The sequence below is a fragment of the Diabrotica virgifera genome, chromosome 8, assembly GCF_917563875.1.
Source record: "Diabrotica virgifera virgifera chromosome 8, PGI_DIABVI_V3a".
NCBI classification, from domain to species: Eukaryota; Metazoa; Arthropoda; class Insecta; order Coleoptera; family Chrysomelidae; genus Diabrotica; species Diabrotica virgifera.
The window spans coordinates 63,127,839-63,152,100 of NC_065450.1; the positions used below are offsets into that span (position 1 = coordinate 63,127,839).

The 24,262-nt window shown below is 32.6% G+C and overlaps 2 protein-coding genes across 2 annotated transcripts in view; one reads left to right on the forward strand and one right to left on the reverse strand.

The window, feature by feature from the left end:
* Positions 1–3,865: 3,865 nt before the first annotated feature.
* Positions 3,866–5,224, forward strand: LOC126890168 (uncharacterized). The gene has a single exon (XM_050659021.1). The coding sequence runs from the start codon at positions 3,866–3,868 to the stop codon at positions 5,222–5,224; it is 1,359 nt and encodes a 452-aa protein (XP_050514978.1).
* Positions 5,225–19,247: 14,023 nt separating this feature from the next.
* Positions 19,248–24,262, reverse strand: part of LOC126889343 (uncharacterized) — a 35,180-nt gene continuing 30,165 nt past the window's right edge. The window contains exons 5-6 of the mRNA XM_050657578.1: positions 20,591–20,711; positions 19,248–19,506 (exon numbers count right to left, since the gene is read on the reverse strand). Coding sequence (XP_050513535.1) covers positions 19,323–19,506; positions 20,591–20,711 — 305 coding nt within the window. The 3' untranslated portion in view covers positions 19,248–19,322. The remainder of the gene's footprint in view (positions 19,507–20,590; positions 20,712–24,262) is intronic.

Here is a 24,262-nt window from a genome sequence, read left to right on the forward strand (position 1 = left end):
GAGTAGTAGACGGTAGTGTACGGAGAGTGAGAAAGCCTGTGTAGTTCCGTGAGTGTGGAGTATCTATCGTAGAACGAGAGGTAGGCCAGGTTGAGAGTAAAAGAACCTCCTTGAGCCAAGAGTTCCCGGTAGCTGATTGCAGTTTCGAAAAAGGTAGAACACAGCATCACGACAGAAGCAGGAAACGAGAGCTATACGAGCTAGTTTCAAAGGAGAACATTACTGGAAGCCAGGACGAGGTTTTGATTGCAGCCAAGGATAGCAGGAAACGGGTCTTGTGTGAAGACATTCTCAGTTCACCAGAAAAAGGTCAGTCTCATTTGTTTGGACATGAATGTATGGGTTTTTCGTAGTAAATACCACATTTAAAATTGAAGAAACATAATCAATAATATCAGAAAAGCTTCATCAAACTTAAATAGAATTGTTGCTAATAAATCATAATAGTTAAATGTTAATAAAAACTTTCAATTGGAAATCAAAAGGAAATAAGATTCCCATGTGTAAATGTTATGTTTAAGAATAATAAGATATAGCAAATATTAAGCAGTGATTGCCATTTAAATAAAATAAACAATATTTTGATTACAATTGTAACCCATATGTGTTATTATTTTACTCTTTTCTTTCCTATCCCGATTAGGAACCATTAAGAAATACTTAGAAGCCACGTATGTAAGTAATTAATTTTATAAAAAGCCCTGAGATTGAAAACATATTGATATGTGATCTGGTAAATTAATTAGATTATTATTCATGCATTGATTAAATTAAATGACATAAAAATATTATCTCATATCAATAATCAAGATCACAACAATATATTGCAAATTTATTATGCAAAATCTATTAGGTCGATTTTAATGAAATTTGGCAGACCATTTAAGTAAGTTATAAGAACTTTCTAAGCGAATTACTAAGGTTCTAAGTGCCACCAAAGTGGTTAAGAAACATTGGATAACAACAGGTGTATCTTGCCCCCTATTTTGTATTTATTGCTATATTGCAGAAAAGTTAATACCTTAAGACATTTTTGACCAGCCGTATGTCATACAAAATTCAATTATCTTTATTTTATTTCTGTAGGACTTTGTTCCAAAACGAACCGTTTTAAAGTTATAAGCAAAGAAAGCAGAAAAAAATCGATGTTTTTTGAAATTTTTAAATATTTTAATTTTTTTATTAATGTTCCGGGCATATTTGAAAAGGAGCATAAGTCAATTATTATTACTGAAGGTGTCACCTAACTTTATCTGCAAAAATCCGAATGCCACCTCTCACATCCAAAAATACACGTTTTTTACACATTAGTCCTGGTCTACTATCCATGTGGAAAAATCCTTGAAATGTTTAAAATTGTTATGTTATAGGTACTACATATTTTGATAGTGATGTTGCAAATATTCTTGGATATTAGCCAGGGCAACACAGGTCAACTGTTATTATATACTAATATTTTTGCAATATCACTAAGTATTATCAAAAACATGTAGTATAACATAACGATGTTAAACATTTAAAGGGTTTTTACCCAAAACATTTTGGTGGTTCAGGCATGTTATTTTTTGGCTTTTAGTAACACCGATGATGGATTTTTTAATCCGAAAACGTTCTATGATTTAATGTAACCCTTATTTAGGGAATTTTAAATATACCCTTCACAAAAATCTCGTATTTTTTATAATTTTATTTTAAGTTAATTTTAGAAGTTGTTAATTTTTTTCTATTAGAATGTATAAAGGTTAGGCCATAATATTTGCTTTTATATTCATTGTGGGTTGGATCTCTTAATTAGATAGTTCCAAACATTCCTACTTTAAATAATTTTCTTGTTCAAGTGCCACTTCCGTAAGGTTGGCAATCACCATATATATTCGGACTAAAGAGACGGCTGCTTTGAAAAGTTTATTTGTTATATATTCATACCCCTCCTTCAGGTTGCGCAGCCATGATATTCTAAACATTCCTGCGCTTCTCTTTTCTTGGATTTTACCCTGCATAATCAGTTGGAGCAAGGTGTCCAACTCCCTCCACGTGTAATGTATCTGAGGCAGTGCCGGATTTACCACTAGGCCGACTAGGCCGCGGCCTAGGGCCGCAAGCAAAAGGGGGCCGCAAGCAAAAGGGGGCCGCAGCGTTTTGTTAAAAAAAATTTTTTGGGTACAAAAATTTTTACTAATTGAATTGAAATCTGTAAACAATTTTTCAAATAAGAGAATGGCTATTCTACAAAATACGTGGTACGATATTTTACAATGTTTTGACAAGAGTAGCAAAACATTGCAAAAACTGCTACATACTTTAATGTGACTTGCAACATACAAATCTTTGATTCCTACAAAAAAAGAGGAAAAGAGTTGTCTAAAAATGAAACCTATATTCTTAAAATAAAAAGACGCCCGAAAAGAACAGCTCTCCTTGGCTAAGACCAAGAAGATGAATCCACTGAACCCCACTTTAATGGCATAGAAAACTTAAAGATTAATACATTCAATGTTGTAATTGACACGCTTTATTCAGAATTGAATGAAAGGTCCGAAGTTTATTTCAGTCTTAATGAAAATTTGGATTTTTAAACAACTTATCGTCAATTTCCAATGAAGAAATCAGGGTAAAAGTGTCTATTTTGACTAAAAAGTATCGAATCGACAGAGATGGTGACTTTGGAGAAGAGTGTGTACAGTTCAAAGGCTTTGTTGAAGGTATATTTGATGAAAAAAGAGAATCTCGTGACAACAAGATTACCAAGCCTCCAAGGAATACCTAGGTAAGTGCCTTTTTAAAAATGTGTATACTTATGTATCAAAACTATAATAGGTTTCTTCAATGTATCGTCTTCTATAAACATATATAGTGAGCGACAAGGTCTATGCGAAATGTTAAAACCCAACCTGTGATAATCCGGTATTGATACCTATTGTAACACAAACCCCCAGAGAGACATTACAGAGTTGTACTAACCTGTATCCAACATTCAAATAAAATTACCGAAGAAATGTTAAATTTTAAATAATTAGTTTGTTTAAATGATTTTACAAATTGATCTTAACAATGGTTTTTAGCAGTAAACAATCTCGCAATATAGTATTAAAAAAATACTTGAGTTCATCCTTTTTTTTAATTTAGGACTGGCAAAATAACAGCTATTTGTATAACAAGGAAGCAAAGTGCTACTTTTCCTCCCGAGAATGAAGTTTACTTCATTCAAGAATCATTCAAGGGAGGAAAAGTACAACTTTGCTCCCTACAATCAGGTCAGGAAATTAATACTTTCGGTAGAGGTATCTAGGTGGAAAAATATTTTTCAGTTACGAAAATAAGTAGACATTTTGTTTTGTGGGTTCGTCAATGAACACTATTTATCGATATACACAAAATAAAGTAAAACTTATTCCAAATCATCGTCATTAAATATTTTTGTAAAATTTTATCAAAAATATGATGTCTTTGTTTATAACATTTAAAAACAATTAAGAGAAATTCCTGCGGTTGACCTGAATACAAATTTACAAACAAGTTTATATTTCCGGTAATTGCTAAGTACTTAGTAAGTGCATTTTCGTAGAATCATTAAATGGGGCGGGATCATTGTCACAATATTTAAATAACGGAATTAGTCATTCTTAAGCAGTATATTTTGTGGTTCTTTCAGCCAGAGTTTGTCGAAAAAAGTGTTGTGATATATTTAATACTTAATAGGTATATTTTCGTAGAATAAATAAATGCGGCGGGATCATTGTCACAATTAAATATTTAAATAACGGAATTAGTCATTCTTAAGCAGTATATTTTGTGATTCTTTGAGCCAGAGTTTGTTGAAAAAAGCGCGTTGTGATATACAATTTAGTATTTATCAAAGAACAATATGTGGCGGCCATGGGAAAGTGATATGCATTTACCTGACGAAAATGAACCTACGGATAATTTAGAAGATGAAGATGAAAGTGCGGGGTCAAGTACTCAGCAAAGGAAGAATTTGTGTGTAGCTGAGCAAAATATGGTGTTAGATGTATTTGACGGACTTTCTAAAAAAATGAACAGATATGAAGCTGTTAAGCAAACAGCGATATTAACCAAAATTTCTTGTGCAACAGTGTACCGTTTAATAAAGACAGGTTCGAAAAGTAGAAAAACAAGAAAGGATTTGGGAAGCTCTAAAAAAATTCAACCTCACCTCTTGGAACCTATTAGTGAGACAATATATAATATGTATGCAGCTAAAATTATGCCTAACCTAAACAATATCATGGCAAAATTAAAAGAAAAACATATGGTTCATGATTGTTCCACAAAGACTCTGGGACGATTTTTGACCAAAAATGGTTTTAAATATAAAACTGTCAATAAGAGACAAACCATAATGGAAAGTAGCCGCCTAATAAAATGGAGGAATGAATATATCGAAAAAATTTTACAATACCGCAGTGAGTGTCGAGAAATTTATTATCTGGACGAGACTTGGTTTGATTCCCACGAAACGATAGATAAAGCCTGGACAAACGGTTTAAGCAAATGCCAAATAGATGTACCCCATTCTAAAGGCAAGCGAATTTGCATATTACATTGCGGAGGACAACATGGATGGGTGAACGATGCGTTATTGTTGAGTTCCAAAAGTATTAAAGACAGTTCTCTAGACTACCACCAAGACATCGAAGGGACGCTTTTTGAATCGTGGTTTGAGAATACATTACTCCCAAATTTAAAAGCAAATAGCGTGATTGTTATGGACAATGCATCATATCACTCCAGATGCATTAAAAAAATTCCAACCAAACAGAGTAGAAAGGATGAAATTCAAGAATTTTTAATAGCCGAAGACCTATATTTTGAGGATCATTACACCAAAGATCAACTAATTCAGGTTCTTCATACAAAAGTCGTAACTAAAGAACATATTGTAGATAAATTAGCCACTAACAATGGACATACGGTTTTAAGATTACCTCCATATTACTGTGTGTTGAATCCCATAGAATTGCTATGGGCTCAGTTAAAAAACCATATCCGGAGGAACAACACATCTCCAAAAGATGCCCAAAGTGTTGTCGAACTAATAAAAACGGAGTTCAAAAATATCAGTGCTCAAAACTGGCAAAATGCTATAGAACATGTAAAGAAGATTGAAAAGGATTACATGAAAAATGTCCCAGCCTTGAAGAAAATTATTATTAATTTGGATGAGAGTGATGACGAGAACGATAATGACGATGAGTTGGAATAACTTTTAAATCCAACTGGAAGATCCCAAATGAATGTGAATTTTCGAAGTGGCTAGTATATCATTTAATTTATGATAGTAAAAAGACCAATGGGTAACTTTTTGTGGCATCACATGTGACATGTAAGTAAATAAGAACCATTTTTTTCATACCTGTAAGTCTAATTTTAACCTGTTTTACTTTAACTTATGATGGTGTCATGTCCCCCAAAAGCTTTTTCCATGTAACAACGACGACTTTCGTTGCACAGTTTTTTACTTTTTTACAAAATATATACCTTTTACAAAAAATTTTGTACTTTTATTGTGAACAAATTTTACTTCTTTTATATAGTGATGTCCTAAAATAACGGATAAATTCATTTTCTACCTAAATTATAAGCGCATACGAAAAATCCTCAAATATACACAAGAATACACTTTCTCAATAAAATCATTTAACTACCTTCTTAACCCCCCCAATGGTTAGCTACCCCTTTAAAGAGTTTAAATGAAGGCGTGTGATACGGGGTTTAAGATGGTTTTCAATTCTCTATTCAGAAATGTAATATTTTTATTTCTTACATAAAAAAGTCCTCGACTAAAATAGTTGTCACGATTGACTAGTATATTAGTTATCTGGTTGACAAAAAAGTAACATCGAATCTTTTTAAACATTTAGGTAAATGTCTCAAAAAGTAGCTATTATCCTTATGGGGTTAAGGGGGTATTTGAACGATTTTATTGAGAACGTATATTTTTGTGTGTAAAAATTGACCTGGTTCAGGAGTTTTCATCTACTTTATAATTATGTAGAAATTATATTTATCCGTTACTTTAGGACCTGGCTGTATAATATATTAATATTAAGTGTTCATTGACGAACTTGTTAAAAACCGAAGTACGGTTAATAAAAAAACTTGTAAATCCACCAAAGCAAAATTTTTATTATCGTAACTGAAAAAATATTTTATTTTGACAATCTTAATTTTGGAAAAAGGGTGAAGGTAAATTTTTCTAAATACTATATATAATACGAGGTAGTTTACTTAAAAAATAATCAGTAGTATATCGATCAATTGGAAAAAACATTTAAGTACACAAATTATATAATAACTCGAAATTCAACACTTTTTCCGATAATTTTATTAGAATGTTGGATACAACTCTGTAAATGTCTCTCGGGGGGTCTGTATTACAACAGTTATCAATAGATACTTATTACCGGATTACCATTAAGCCGGGTTTTAACATTTCTCATAGATCGTGTCCCTCACAATACAATACAACGCTATATCAAACATGGCGAGTGCAACGCTGAGGATTTGTTCTGTTAATTTATTTGAGATAAAGAAATCAGTTAGTCTAAAAGAAATATATGTTTATGGTTAAGAAATGTTATTGCCGAAAACCGTGAATTAGTTAATATGTATTAAATGACTTAGATGTAACCTAATAATACTTTCCCGTAATAAAATTTCTTAATGATTAGGTATGCTGTCTCTTTCTGATTATAAAAATTAAGAAAATTACATATTATTATGTCTGCGTCAATGTTTTACATTGGTTGTATTTTCCCTCTTCTTTTAGCTAAACAATGTTTATTGTGTGACTTATATTATACAGATAAATAATTAATATTTCATTAACAAAAAGAAAAAAATAAACAAAGATGTGTAGGTTAAATAATGCCATGATTAAACTAAATGTGATTAATTATTATTAGTATTAATAGTTCTTATGTGTGGCCGAGTGTTTGTTTTTTTTTTTGTATTTCCTAAATTTGTCAAAATAAATATCTATATCTTTATAAAAAAAATTTATTAAAGTAAGTTTACTCTTTCTACATAACGATTTTGTTTTAGTGAATTGCTGATATACAAAGTGCTATTAACAAAAGAAGGAACATTTGAGGAAGTTGGATTTGCCTCTCCATCCTTTTATTGTTGTGTAGAAGATGGTAGAAGCCAGTGGTTTAAGAGTGGAGAAAATATTTGTATGTAATGATAACGTTTTATATCTTGTTTTATTAATAAATAATGATTTTACCTTAACACAATGATTTATTTCGCCGCATATAATATCACTTAATTTTCAAGAAATATTAACTTAACTCTAAATATACGTTTATCTCTGCGAAATATATTTCTTAACATTAAATAAATTAATTATTAATAGTAAAATAATAATATTCCTTACTAAGAAATATTATTGCTCAGAAAGAATAGTTTTCTAATGTGTAAAAATATATTTTTATGACTAATAAAATTAATTAACATCAAGTGTAATTTCTTTCTGATAAATAGGTTTGAAATTTGCCAGAAAGTGATAGTTCAATCATGTTTAAGATATATTTCTTTGGCTATAGTAGAATTTATTTGAAATATTTTAGAAAATTATATCTTACATACAAAGATATATTTCTTAGGCAATATGCCAAGTCGATCTTTCTTAAATATTAATAAAGTTTCTTTATGTCAAAAATTTTTTTCTCTCGGTGTACACTTTTGGAGTATCTGAAACTCATTGATGAAAAACATTTACTTGAGGAACTCGACTTCTGACTAAGATTCCAGATTGTCTAGTTTGGCTAGCTTTGTTTCAAATGCTGAGCTTTTTCAAGCCTTAAGACTTTAAAAATTTGATTATAGATTTTGCAGCCAAAAAGCTAGAAAAGTGAGTGTTTAGATATGATATTTTTTATGAGTGTGGAGTGGAGTGAGTGTCAATGTTAATCACTAATTTAACTTTATACAAATTAAGAATTTAAGAATATGACATTGACGTTTTTCAGTATAAGAGAATAATGAATAATGAATTGAACGATCGAGAGGTTTATTTGTTGTAGTCTTATGCCTGGTTGCATCAACAGATCTTAAGCTTAAGGCATGCATTAAAGAAACCTATGCGTTGCACCATTGAGTCTTAGATCAATTTTCAGCAATGGATTGTCATGTGGATTGCATTGATAAGAATTGAAAATTGTGGTGCAACGTATGTGACATTTAAATCAGCCCTATCTATAAGCTGAGCTAAGTTAAGCTGGATCTTAAAATTTGTTAGTGCAACCAGGCATTAATATTTTTATTTTTCAGTACCGATTCTATTACTAGTACAGTTCATATTATTTTGCTTGTTCTTTTACTTATAATGTCTTTTCAACTCGGCTTTTTTAGTCTTTTTTTGTCATCTGTACATTTCCCTCGGAATGAAACAAATGGTATTTAATTTTAACAATTAACTACAATACTAATTTTTAATATAATAATTTTAGCGATATTAAAAGTTTTACACATAACTGCTATTTGCTAACATTTTGAATTATATATTTATATTTTCTATCTTCTTCTTAAGGTGCCTTCTCCATTACTGAAGGTTGGCTATAACTACAGCAAATTGCTCTCTATCTTGAGAGGTTCTTAATACCGAATGTGTGTCCATAGCTGTCCAGTCTCTCACGTTCTTCAGCCAGGAGCATTTTCTTCTTCCTGAACCTCTTCTTCCTTCCAATTTCCCTTCCATTATGAGTAGTAAAAAGTTGTATCTTTCTCCTCTGTGAATTATGTCTAGATAACTCGTTTTTCGATTTTTTACAATATTTAGGAGTTCTCTCTCAGTCTCCATTATTCTCAGCACCTCGTTGTTGGTCACGTGATCTGTCCAAGAGATCTCCAGCATCCTTCGAAAAACCAACATCTCAAAGGCTTTTATAAATATAGAATTCTTTCTATAAATTTTCTTTTTCGAAATTTCTATAAATATAGAAATTGTTGTTAGAGCTGTTTTGGGGTTTTAGCCAAATTTGCAAACCAAGATTATTTAATTAGTGAATAAATTTGAACCTATTTATGTCCGTGTCAAATAGAACATTAGAGGCATTTCTATTAATTTATGTTATACTTTGTATTACGAAATTTAAAAAGTAAAATTAAAATAAAATTTTTAAATATTTCTATTATTATTAAGTCTTTATGCTTTAATTACATAATCGTAAAGTTATCGGGGGCCGCTCGGGGTAATTTGGCCTAGGGCCGCAAGTACCCTAAATCCGGCACTGATCTGAGGTATTCAAATTTTCTTGTTTTCATTGTATTTCAAATTTCCGTCTCTTCATTCTTCTTAAAACCTCTTTGTTTGTGGCTTGTTTTGTTCACGATGTTTTCAGAATTCTTCTATTCTATACACCCACAACTCGAATGTTTCTAGTTTTTCATTGATATACATGTCAAAGAACTTTTCACTACCCAATGTTCGACACTGTCGAAAACCTTTTCGAAATCTATGAACGCTATGTATAAAGGAATGTGGTATGCATTTGCTGGTTTTTTAAGGATTTTTATACTTAATAAATGGTCACTAGAGCTGAATCCGTTTGAATCTTTTTGCATTGTTTTAGATATTTATTTATATTTTTTGTTTACTGTAATATATTAACCACCTAAATTTCCCGTTAGTTTAATTTCGTAAGCCTCTGACCAGCGCGGATGAATGAGACAACAAGAAATTTTACATAACGCTATTTAGGCTCTACTCAAATAAGGGTGCGTTTCGCTTGTCTTAATCAGACTAGTTTATAAAGCTCCGTGAAAAGCTTTTGTCGTATTTTGACGACTCTGAACAATGGCGAATATGGGGTAATTTGCTTCTGTGCTGCTTTGTATTACCTTTCTTACGATTTTATCAGATAAAAGTTTTAATCTACATTTATTTTCTATATACCGAAATAAAATACTAAAAAACATTTTAAATTCTAAATATAATTTTAATTCTTAACTGACAAAAAAGCATAATCTACCTATCTATCTAATCAGCTTTAAACATCCATCCTTGGATATAGGTCTCTTCTTCCTTCTTCCATGCCTCTCTATCTTGGGCAATTTGCATCCATTTTGACCCAGTGTATTTCTTCAGGTCATCTGACCAGCTCATCTGTGGCATTCCTCTTTTTTGTTTGTGGTTCCACGGTCTCCAATGTATAATCGTCTTAGTCCATCTGTCATCCTTCTGCCGTAGGGTGTGTTCGGCGAACTTTTAAACTTTGCTAGTTGGGTTGAGACATCTTTCACCTTTGTTTTGTTACGAAGCCATTCGTTTCTTTTCCTGTCTGACAGTTTAATGCTTAGCATTTGTATTTATATCGATTTTTCTATCATTGCTATTTTTTCCATATTTTCCTTTCTAAACGTCCATGTCTAAGAGCCATATATGAGGACCTGGAGTATACATTGATTGTAAACCCTTGTCTTAGGTATTGCGGGTATTTTCTGTTCTTTAGAATACAAGACAGTTTTCCGAATAATGCCCAGGCCAATCTTATTCTTCTCTTTATTTCTTCGGTTTGATTGTCTTTATTTATTCTAGTGATTTGTCCTAGATATATGTACTGTTTTGCTTGTTATATTCTTGTTTGTGCCACTGTAATTATTAGCTTTTCTTGTTGATTGCTCATGGTTTTTGTTTTACTGTAATTCATCTTCAGTCCTATCTTTGTCGATTTTCTATCTAGTTCTTCTATCATTCTTTGTAATTCTTCACTTTTTTCTGTTATTAATAAAATATCATCAGCATATCGTAAGTGATTCAAATATTGCCCGTTTATGTTTATATCCAAGCCACCCCAGTCTATGTAGTTGTCTGAACACATCTTCTAGCGCTCGGTTGAATAGCATGGGCGAGATGGTATCTCCTTGTCATACTCCTCGGTTTATTTTAATAAGATCCGTTTGTTTATTAGCTTAATAGTTGTTGTTGCCTTATTATATATATTTTTAATTAAGTAGGTATATCTGTAGTCTATTTTGCTGTTTTGTAGGGAATTCTTTACTACCTAGGGTTCCACAATATCAAATGCTTTTTGGAAGCCAATAAATGCCATGTATAGCGGGATATGATATTAGTTAGCTTTATCGATTAATATCTTCATCCTTAAAAAAATGGTTACTTGTACTGAAGCTCTTTCTGAATCCAGCTTGTTCTCTTGCCTGGTATCCATCTAATTTAGTTGTTAATGGGTCTGTAAATCTTTAGTTCATTTTTATTTCGTTTCTTAAACAGTAACAGCGTTATTGCTTTGTTCCAAGGGTTGGGTTTTGTTTAAAGAGATATGGGGTACAAAATACATTAAAAATATTGAAAATTTGTTACGGATAAAAGAGAGCAAAAGGGGCGAATTAGATATTAACATCATACAGATTCATATGAATTGCTTCAAAAGTTAAAGCATAACCCAGACAACGGGTATTAATAACAAATACGGAGTGGTACCTACTTGTACTATTGAATCTCTTGCAAGACTTATAAGATGTAATATAATAAATTATATTTCAATACCTAGGAAAAAACAAACAAAAATACAGCTCGAAATATATCAGTTGACGTTAGAGCTGTCCATTTCCTAAAATTGGCCAGCCAGGATATACGTCTACGTCCAGTAGGGTGGAACGAAAGGATAGGAAATTTTTTTTTTCAAAGACCTTTCTAATAGCACTCGAAAGTTGCCTTTTCATGTCTACAATAAAACTAGAAAATATTTCTGTTCTAGGTTTACATCTTGAGGTGCCGCAAGCGCAAGAGCATTGAAAAGATAGGTTTTTAACAAAGAAATACAGAAATTTTCAAATATTTTATATATTTATCCTGGTGCCATAGCTAACATTTCTTATTCAAATATTGTTTATAATAATAGTTAACATTGCTATCATTGCTATATATACACATTGCTATAAGATTTCTTTAGTTACAATATTCCTCTTGAGACTCAAAACATTGTTTTTTTGTCTCAAACTTGGGCATAAACTTTTGAGAAGCAATATTTGCTCTAGCAAAGCCATTTCTAGCTTTTATAGCACAGACGCTAAGATATGACTCAGTCACGAGCTTTATGACTCTTTCCACTGCTTGTGTATGACAGGGAAAACACTGAAAATCCACACACTGCACCTGACAACTAGGGTCTCTTGCTTGACTTATATACAGTGGAACCTCGATAACTCGGATTAATCGGGACCGCGGCCGATCCGGGTTATCGAAAATCCGAGATAGCCGGAGAATATGGTAAAAATTAATAAAATACTTACACATAAACTCCGTTAGAATTGAAATAACATGAAATATATTTATAAATATGCACAGTACCTACACATCAAAATTACTGGAAAAAAAAACATCAAACACAAACGTAAGCAAACGGAAGCGAACAATACAAGACACACAATACAGTCACAACGATGTAATGTTATTTAAGAACAGTGAAAACTAAAGACCATTGTTTATAAAAGAATTTTTTAAATAGTCTTTCCTAAATAATGCTAAGACAGTTTGAAATAAAAAGGAATAGGTACTACAGACAGGTGCCTGTTGTTTCTGCGGCGTGTGCTATGAGTCATTTTTACTATCGACTATCGTATAGCTCAAATTACACACATACACCTCTCTCAAATATTATATTACATACATTTTTTTTGTTGAAAGGTTTGTCTGATAATTAACTATTTTGATGGGAAATAAGCCACAATTAAATTGAAAAATAATTTTATTAACGTTTCGACGCCCAAATCGGGTCGTTGTCAAAATACAAAATATTGAAAATCAAAATGTTTATCTGATGAAAATCGGTCTGGGTTAGCCGGACTTCCGGGTTATCGGGGGCCGACTTATCGGGGTTCCACTGTACTTTAAGTTGTCAGTTATATGTTTTGTCATAGGAGGTTCAGTAATTCCTTCTTCCGTCCAGTTAATTATATCAATGTAGTCATTGGCATTAAAATTAAGCTTCGGGACAACAAAGTTCCTTACACCATTTATGAGTTCCGATCTTGCCTTTAAAAGTCGCCGTAGATCTAGCTCTCTTATATGTTTTCTCTTGTCACATAACATGAAGAGAAGCATATTTTCTGGGTGAGAGAAGTAATCATTACTTTGAATTACTGGATTAGTTATTTGGAGATGTCCCTTACAAGTATAACGTGAACATTTGATGAGTCCCCATAGATGTTTTGATCCATTTACACAAGATGGTTTTAGTTTGATATGAGACAACACAGGGGCATACACCTTCATCACATACATAGTTAAAGTTTTCAGATTATCTGAAGGATTCTCTGTTGCAACATATATCCGAAGAATGTGATTGGCCAACGTAAGCCATCGTGAATGAGCTAATTTCCTAGGGATTTTCAAAGAAAGATCAGAAGGACATACACCACTGGAGATTTCTTTGCACATTTCAAGTAAATTTTTTCGATCTGTGTTTAATCTCTAGAATAGGGAGGTTGTTTTGTATGTGAGCGAAATTAACCACAGGAAGCTGGTTACAGGTTTCAAGTTCTTTGCTTAAAACCTCTTCAAATTCATTAGGGTTTTTAGTTTTTCCATCGAATGTACAAAACAAATGACGCAAAGGCAATTCATTGGTATGGAACAAACAAATCAGCCACTGCAGCGGCTTATTTAGGCTTGTTTCTATTAAAGAAATTACACCATTGTTAACACCGGTGATAGTGGTAGTTCCATCACATCCGACAGCTGTTATATTGGAAATGTTCAATGGATTGTCACCTTAAAAATGCTCCACTATGCTATCTTTTATACCTTCACCTGTTTGGGAAGCAGGAGTTATATGCCCTAGGAAGGTTGATCCAAGTTCCTATACTACTGAAATGTGCTCTTCTAGTATAGTCTTTTTGTAAAATTTGTGCCCTTGTTTTTCTTGATTAATTGTTTTGTCTTTTCTTCCATCAAAGAATAACCCCGCGTTTTTTAAATTTGAGTGCTTCTGTGGCTTTTGTATGATTTTTCAACAGTGTTCGACGTATTTTCATCCTGTCAATTACCTTACTTTTATTAACTTCCATAATAATGCCAACACCTTGTACAGCACTGGTGATTGCTGCTGCTATTCTGTCTGAGACACCAGTCCTGTCACAGATAGAAGCTACTGTTGGCAGTTCTACTCGCATTTGTTTAGTTATACACAAAGAACTTGAGGGCTTTTTGGAATCATAAATAAATTCTTGCTCGTAACTTTGATCATGATCATCAGCATGTAGCACATGTAATATTCACAGCTGTGTTACCATCAGCTACTGATTATATTGTCTGTAATTCAAATGCTGCTGTACTAGTTTTTGCCTCCTTTCCTCCCTCGTTGCCAGAACCTTTGAAACTATCTTGTCAACTCTGCTAATACACATTTTCCTCACGTATTGGCTTTCATCTGCTACTAAGAATGTTAAATTATATTAAGGAATGAAATAAATATTTACTACTAAATATTTCTTTAAATGTGGAATTCTAGTTCAAACTTTGTCAGTTTTATTAAAAATAATTATTGGATTGTTGCAAGTTAAAACTAAAATTATCTTTAAATAGTAGTTTTAGAGTGTGTATTTATCATTTAAAATAGGAATTACGACATTACAATAGCTACTGACCAAAATAAAATCAACAAAATTCGCAAAATTTAACTAAAAATTCTAATTTTCAACCTTTTTGCGGCACCTCTAAAAATATTATGCCGGAGATTCAGGATGTAACCAGAAAGCAGTTTCTTTCTACGAAAAGTCTTGGATTTAAAATATTGTTTATTGTTTTGTTTCAATTATTTTAATTGTTTTATTACTGTAAACTATGCATCTAGGTATTTACATCGTCTTCCTAGTTTTACTAGAGATGTCGCTGTTTTGCGACTCAAAGGTGGAATTACTGCATCGCGGTGATTTCCCTTAAAAGGCAGGCTTGTTTGATTTTTGATTCAGAGTTGGGACTGCATAGCTACACTAATGAAGCATAAGATGCAGAAATAGCTATCTGTAGATGGTGGTTCAACTCTGAATCAAATTAAAACAAAACTGCCTTTCTCCCTTGTTCTCCTTTACTCAGATTTTTGAGTATTCGAAACTGTCTTTCGGCACATTTTCCTAGATGAAAATGGAGTAGATACGTAACCATTGTTCTTTCTACTTTCTTCTATATTCGTCGTCTCCGTGTTTATAAAGCCGGAGATTCAGGATGTAACTAGAAAGCAGTTTCTTTCTACGAAAAGTTTTGGATTTAAAATATTGTTTATTATTTTATTTCAATTATTTTAATTGTTTTATTACAGTAAAATTTCCATCTCGGTATTTTCGTCGTCTTCCTAGTTTTACTAGAGATGTCGCTGTTTTGCGACTCAAAGGTGGAATTACTGCATCGCGGTGATTTCCCTTAAAAGGCAGGCTTGTTTGATTTTTGATTCAGAGTTGGGACTGCATAACTACACTAATGAAGCATAAGATGCAGAAATAGCTATCTGTAGATGGTGGTTCAACTCTGAATCAAATTAAAACAAAACTACCTTTCTCCCTTGTTCTTCTTTACTCAGATTTTTGAGTATTCGAAACTGTCTTTCGGCACTTTTTTCTAGACGAAAAGGGAGTAGATACGTGACCATTGTCCTTTCTACTTTCTTATATACATATTGGTCGTCTCCGTGCTTATAAAGCCGGAGATTCAGGATGTAACCAGAAAGCAGTTTCTTTCGACGAAAAGTCTTGGATTTAAAATATTGTTTATTGTTTTATTTCAATTATTTTAATTGTTTTATTACTGTAAACTTTGCATCTAGGTATTTTCGTCGTCTTCCTAGTTTTACTAGAGATGTCGCTGTTTTGCGACTCAAAGGTGGAATTACTGCATCGCGGTGATTTCCCTTAAAAGGCAGGCTTGTTTGATTTTTGATTCAGAGTTGGGACTGCATAGCTACACTAATGAAGCATAAGATGCAGAAATAGCTATCTGTAGATGGTGGTTCGAAACTCAATTCAGGCAGTAAAGGCATATCCAGGAGCAGACGTATCCTCTGATCACAGTCTTCTTATTGCTAGGTTTCAACTTCAACTAAAAAAGACGCAAAAAAGCCGCAACAACAATAAACTTAACATACAGAAACTAAAGTCAGAAGAAACAAAAGAAAATCTGAAACACGAAATCAACACAAATCTAGACAGAAACCCAGGAAATAATTGCAACGTAGAACAGCAGTGGCAATTCTTCAAAACCTCTATATTAGAACCAAGTAAGAAAGTACTTACTACAACCAAATGTAAGAAAGAAGAATGGATGACGGAGGAAATTCTAGAGTTGATGAATGAAAGAAGAAAAAACAAAACCATTAATAAGACCCGCTATAAACAGCTTCAAAACCAAATAAGAAGAAAAATTAGGGAGGCTAAAGGAACCTACTTCTCTGAAAAATGTAAAGAAATAGAAGAACTGCAAAACACACATGACAACTTCAACCTACATAAAAAAGTCAAAGAACTAGCCGGAATAGGAAATAGAAGAACCTCAAATATATTGCTCGACAAAAATGGAAATATTATAATGGAGACAAAACGAAAACTACGACGATGGAAAGAGTATATCGAGGAACTATTTCATGACCAGAGAGAAGCTAGTACATCCGTAGATAGCCAAACGGGAGATGTAGGCCCAGAGATAACCAAAGCAGAGGTTAGTCACTTAGTCAGGCAATAAACTCTATGAAAACCAATAAATCTGCTGGTCCAGATGAATTGCCTAGCGAGCTGATAAAGTTGGTCAACGAGAAAAACCTGGACATAATAGTAGAACTGTTCAACGCTATCTATACTACAGGAATCATCCCTAGAGAAATGTTGACATCAGCCTTTGTGTGTTTGCCAAAGAAGGTGAATGCAAAAGAATGCAGTGACTACCGAACCATAAGCTTAATGTCACATACCTTGAAAATTCTATTGAAAATTATCCACGCCAGAATACACTCTAAACTGGAGCTGGATATTAGTGACACTCAATATGGGTTCCGCAATGGCATGGGTACCAGAGAGGCATTATTCTCCTTCAACGTGCTGACACAGAGATGTTTGGATGTTAACCATCCTCTTTACGTCTGTTTTATAGACTACAATAAGGCGTTTGATAAAGTAAAACATGATCGACTCATGGAAATCCTAAAAAATAAAAATCTAGATGAAAGAGATTTAAGACTAATAACACACCTCTATTACAATCAGCGAGCAATAGTAAGAATTGAAAAAGAAACATCTGAAGAAATGGAAATAAAGAGAGGAGTCAGGCAAGGCTGCATACTATCACCTCTATTATTTAACGCTTATTCTGAAGAGGTAATGCGAGAAACTCTGGAAGATGAAACAGTCGGCATAAGAGTAAATGGAGTCTTAGTTAACAACATCAGATATGCAGATGATACAGTAATAATAGCCGATAGTTTACAACACCTGCAAAGACTCATGAGTAAAATAGTAAGGTGTAGTAGGGAGTACGGACTCTCTCTCAATATCAAAAAGACGAAGTTTATGAAAATTAGTAAAAACAACCATAATACTAACGAAATCTTGATAGTAGAGGGCCAGCAGATCGAAAGAGTAAAAAAGTACACTTACCTAGGAACACTTATAACAGAAAATAACGACTACACTGCAGAAATAAAAGTCAGAATCGAAAAAGCACGTTCTAATTTTATAAAAATGAAAAAGGTCCTATGTAGCAAAGATTTAACATTAGCTCTTAAAGTACGCCTAACAAAATGTTACGTCTACAGTGTTCTATACTATGGAGTGGAATCATGGACGTTAAATGTAGAGACAATGAGACGACTTAACGCCTTTGAAATGTGGACCTATAGAAAAATTATGAGGGTTTCCTGGGTAGATAGAGTTACAAACAATGAAGTACTGAGAAGAATAGGTAAAGAAAAGGAAGTTGAACTTACAATTAAAGAAAAGAAGCTACAGTATGTCGGACATGTGATGCGGGGCGAGAAGTATGGCATCCTACGACTCATAATGCAGGGAAAGATAGATGGCAGAAGAAGCATCGGAAGAAGACGAATTTCATGGTTGAAGAACCTGAGAGAGTGGTTTGGATGCAGCTCGAAACAACTATTTAGAGCTACTGCCTCAAAAATTAAAATAGCTATGATGATTGCCAACCTCCGTAGCGGAGATGGCACCTGAAGAAGAAGAAGATGGTGGTTCAACTCTGAATCAAATTAAAACAAAACTGCCTTTCTCCCTTGTTCTCCTTTACTCAGATTTTTGAGTATTCGAAACTGTCTTTCGGCACTTTTTCCTAGACGAAAAGGGAGTAGATACGTAACCATTGTTCTTTCTACTTTCTTCTATATTCGTCGTCTCCGTGTTTATAAAGCCGGATATTCAGGATGTAACCAGAAAGCAGTTTCTTTCGACGAAAAGTCTTGGATTTGAAATATTGTTTATTGTTTTATTTTAATTATTTTAATTGTTTTATTACAGTAAACTTTGCATCTAGGTCTTTTCGTCTTCTTCCTAGTTTTACTAGAGATGTCGCTGTTTTGCGTCTCAAATGTGGAATTACTGCATCGCGGTGATTTCCATTCAAAGGCAGGCTTGTTTGATTTTTGATTCAGAGTTGGGACTGCATAGCTACACTGATGAAGCATAAGATGCAGAAATAGCTATCTGTAAATGGTGGTCCAACTCTGAATCAAATTAAAACAAAACTGCCTTTCCCCCCTGTTCTTTTTTACTCAGATTTTTATGCATTCGAAACTGTCTTTCGTCACTTTTTCCTAGACGAAAAGGGAGTAGATACGTGACCATTGTCCTTTCTAATTTGTCCATGTAACCAGAAAGCAGTTTCTGTCGACGAAAATTCTTGGATTTAAAATATTGTCTATTGTTTTATTTCAATTATTTTAATTGTTTTATTACAGTAAACTTTGCATCTAGGTCTTTTCGTCTTCTTCCTAGTTTTACTAGAGATGTCGCTGTTTTGCGTCTCAAATGTGGAATTACTGCATCGCGGTGATTTCCCTTCAAAGGCAGGCTTGTTTGATTTTTGATTCAGAGTTGGGACTGCATAGCTACACTGATGAAGCATTAGATGCAGAAATAGCTATCTGTATATGGTGGTCCAACTCTGAATCAAATTAAGACAGAACTGCCTTTCCCCCTAATTATTATTATTTGTTCTTTACATTTTCTTGTTTGGGAAGCGGAATGAATAAATTAAAATATACATAAGCAACGTTAAATAATTTTCTTATTAAAAATTTGGTACAAATTTTAAAATGTCTTACAACTTTTACAAAATGGTTGATTCAATAGGTAGTACTAGATGGCCCAAGTGAAAATATTTCGGCTCCATAAAACGAATAAAAGTTGCTGTATGGCGGTGAAATGAATCCCATGTTTAGATCGATTTGCATTACAGGAGGATTAATAATGGATACAGGAGACCATTCGACTGGCAAAAGATCAGAAATTGGACCAGGTGTAGGTCGTCTGAAAAAAATGTATATTTATAAATTAACAACTACACGAAATTAACGCACCACCTTAATAATTGGTAATTTTTAATGTCTCGAATTTCCTAAACATGTCCGATTTAAGTGATTTTTTTAATATATTATAGGCTTATTCTTTAACAATATTGCTGTAATAATATTGTTGCTAGACAGGTAAATTGTCATTGTATACCGGGCCTACCAATCAAACTGTGATTTTTTCTCAAAGTTCGCTTCATGTCACCCTGTGGAAATTTCTAGCATTTATAAAATACTGAAATTAAAATCCAACTATAGCTTCATGTTTTCTTAACATTCTGTTTTCTATTCATTCGCTTATATTGGATAAAAAAAAGTTAGGTACTTTAATAACTAGCCTGGTTTTTCATCAATACGCGGTGTTTTTAAAAAATTTTGGCAAACTTCAAAGGTTAATTATGCATAAAAAAATGACAGTTTGCTTAATAAACGTATCTATGTCCGCAATTGCTTCGTCTCCGAGATAGGGATGTTGAAATTGTTCTTACAAACTGACGATTTATTTATTGCTTTAAAAACGGTTAAGATATGCAAATGAAATTTGGTGAGTTCTAAGAGGCAGTTATTGCGCATGTTTGATATATAATTAGGAATTTAATATTCATCATTGGCGCGCATACGAGTAATATGACCCTTCTGAGGAAAAAACAGAATGTTAAGAAAATATGAGGCTATAATTGTGTTTAAACTTCAGTATTTTATAAATGCTAAAATATTCCACAAGGTGAAGGGAACTTTGAAAAAAAAATCACAGTATCATTGGTACACCCGGTATACAACAATTCACCAAAAATTGTTGCCTAGCAACAATATTATTACAGCGATATTGTAAAAGAATAATGCTATAACATGTTAAAAAAATCACTTAATCGGACAACACGTTTAGGAAGTTCGAGACATTAAAAATGACCAATTTTTAAGGTGGTACGTTAATTTCTTAGAGAAGTGTATTACATTGATCTAATTAATCGGATTTTCTTAATGCGTTCATATTTAGCGGAAAGCTAGAGAATAAGACAATTTTTTTTTAAATAGCAACTTACCCTGTTGTAATAAAATTGCACCACAGTGTAGTTATACGTCGAACTATAAAATAATCATACACAGTGGGAACTCTTTCACTTGTGATAAACAAATATGACAAATCTTCTCCATGCTGGGCTCCTAAAAGAAAAATAATGATGTACTGTTCTTACGATGTCAGTTGGACCAGTATAAAAACAAAATTCGACACCGATCGTCGGCACCGTTTGTAAAACATAGGCGGCGCAATAGAAATTAATGAGTAAACTTTTATTTTTAAATTATGGTTCAATATTTGTTAAACAGTAATAATGTTGTTAACTGTTCACATTTCTTTATGAAATTGACACCAAAGATAATTAAAAATACATAATACAAATTAAATTTAACGTGCTTATTAATTTGAGAACTAAAGAAATAAGACTACACTTTGAATATACACATAAAATACATGAAAACGAATAATTCCTCTTCCAGTCGAATTGTCTAATTCATGACTAATGAAGAGATCACTTTTACTACTGTATAGTATTTTTACTACAAAAGCGATATTACGTAGGTCAAAATTTTTGACGTAAGAGAACTGTCAAAACATTAGAATGTGACTCTTCATTATATCCATGTTTATAATAAACATGGCAATAATGAAAATTCACATTCTAATGTTTTGACAGTTCTCTTACGTCAAAAATTTTGACCTACGTAATATCGCTTTTGTAGTAAAAATACTATACATAGGACATATTTTTGACAAGTTGAAATATATCACTATCCGTGTGTTCAGAACTTGATTCGACACTTGTCGTGTTTATAACTACCACACCAATATTGGAAAAGAAAATAGTAAGCTGAAAATTTGTTAATAGCTTAAACGGTGTCTAGTCGGATAAACTGTGATATATGAGAACACTGTAACAGGGGCAGTTTTAATTGTGGTTAAAAATTTGGAACGGTCAGACTTAAACTCTCCGAACAGAGATTAAACTCTCATGCAAAAATCAGACTGCTATTTATCAGCTGTCATAATTCCTGTCATTTGACATATTCTACATGTTCCACTCATTAAAACGCCCATTTGGTGATAAATAGTAGGCTGATTTTTGCATGAGAGTTTAATCTCTGTTCGGAGAGTTTAAGTCTGTTCTGTCGGACAAAATACATGTGCCGTTTTCGTGGTCTGGCCGTTCCAAATTTTTAACCTGTTCCACAATTAAAACTTCCCCTATTCCAGTGTTCCCATATATCAAAGTTTCTCCAACTACACACCCTTAAGCTATTAAAAAATTTTCAGCTTGCTATTAATCAACTTTTTTTTCATACGCGGGATCCAAAACTAAGTGGGAAGACCACGAAAACGATGGAATGACAACTTACTGGAGCCACATTGAAAAACAGACAGTCATGTCTACACAAGAAGAAGAAGAAGGAAAAGAAGAAGAAGACATTAATATTGGTGACAAAGCAAGATAATATTTTTATTTTACTTGAACTTGAGCTACACAATTTTTCCAAATGTCACTTTTGACTTGTAAGTATATATATTGTATTAAAACAGAAAATAGTGAAGAATTACCAAGAATGATGGAAGCACTAGATAGTGAATCGACAAAGATGGGACTGAACGTCGCTTACAGTAAAACAAAAGCCATGACCAATCAACAAGGAGAACCAATAATTACAGTGGCACAAACAAGAATAAAGCAAGTAAAAGAGATATTCTAGGACAAATCACTAAATTAAATAAAAAAAATCAGACCGAAGAAATAAAAAAAAATAATAAGATTGGCCTGGGCATCACTCGGAAAACTGTCTTTTATTCTAAAGAAAAAAAAATACCCCCAGTACCTAAAATCAAGAGTCTTCAATCAATGTACACTCCCTCTCCTCATATATGGCTCTTAGACATGGACACATACAAAGGAAAATATGGAAAAAATAAAAATATGAAACATGAAAAATTCCATTAATTACATTATCCAATCAGCGGACTGAGCAAATTGACGTCATTAAATCTCGCATAATATATGGGACATCCTGTATAAACAATACAGTTTCAGTATAATACAATACAATAAAATTTAAAATTGATCATTAAAAGTATATAATACTTACAAATGCAATTTCATGTGCTTATTCATTTTTTAAGTACTAAAGAAATGAGACAAAAAATGTATTATAAAAATAAAATAATTGTAAGTTATGACGACGACACTGTTTATTTAGTGTTTATATTGCTTGCCGCCTTTGAAACATGAGAAGGTATTTTGACCAGATAACGATATGATTTGAGCCTACGCACTTCCGAACAATTTGACCAATTACTCTTCAGTATTGCCCAATAAGATACGTTAGAAAGTAGTAAGCCACACCCGCGTCCATGTGGACTAATACAAGGAGTGATCAATTTTGAAGCAAGCAAATGTTTATATGGTTTATCTTTATTTCTATGCTCTTCGTAGAATTATTGACCGGACCCCAAAAATGCTTCTGGTCCAACTGACATCGTAAGAACAGTACCATAATTAGTATGATAGAATTGATTCAAAAAATGACATAACCCAGACATCCAAAGTGAAAGTTATCCTCCAACACCAAATTGTTGTATATGATCCATATAATGTTTAGAAAAAAGTCACACCTTTTTGAGCGTCGGGTATGGGGGGAGAGGGGGGAAAAGTCGGCAAATTCGTATAGACCAGGGCGCGTCTGTAAAAATATTAGTACATTTGGACGTTGAGAGGTGACTCAAATTTTTTTGCAGAAGTTGCTTGAAAATAAATCAAATAATAATATTTGAGTTATCCTCCCTCTCAAAAAGGTCCGGAACATTGTTTAAGTAATCAAAATGTCAAAAAATTATGGAAAAATTCGATTTTTTCTTGGTTTTTTGATTATAACTTTAAAAGTGTTCATTTACGAGAAAAGTTGTACTAACATAAAAGTTGCGTAATTAAATTTTCTACAATATAGAATTGGTTAAAAATTTAAAAAATAGTTACCCTTGTTGCAAAATATCAATAATTGTGAAAAAAACATACAAAAACACGTATTCGCATTTTACGTTTTTCAACCATTTATTCTATACTTAGGACCTTCATGTTTCACCCTAAAAAACTTTATGATACAGTAAAACAATACTGTAAATTTCATTAAGATCAGTTTAATAGATTTTGCCAAATAAATTTTGCAATCCAGCTTTCGTAAAAAAAATTCATTTTTTCAAAATGTTACAGGACTGAAAATAAAGCAGATAGCATGTTGAAAATTTTTTTATGTATAGAAGTGTACTGTACCCTTCATTTTCTATTTTTCAAAATTAAAATCGATCAATACCCCGGCGTCAGGATTTTTTTTAAATAAACATTAATTATTGGTGCTACGCGCAGGACAGCGGATAGTTTGCTCTGATTGGACATTCCAATGACCTTTGATAATGATTGATTCATTTTAATTTTTATTACATTTCGATATAAATAAATAAATTTGTTTATTGCAAAATAAAAACACATACTCTATCCTTTCAAATAACACTTTTATTAGTAAAAACTTTCTTTGTTAATATATTTTAACTTAAGGCTATGGGTACATAATTCGCAAATATTTTACGCGTATCCCTACTTTTTCTGTCTTTACACGGCAAATTACGTGTAGTAAAAGTCACACTGGTATGGATATGTAAACATTACTAGAAT

Bases quoted from the DNA above. Each gene is read 5' to 3' on its own strand.
- LOC126890168 (XM_050659021.1), top strand. From the start codon at position 3,866: ATGTGGCGGCCATGGGAAAGTGATATGCATTTACCTGACGAAAATGAA.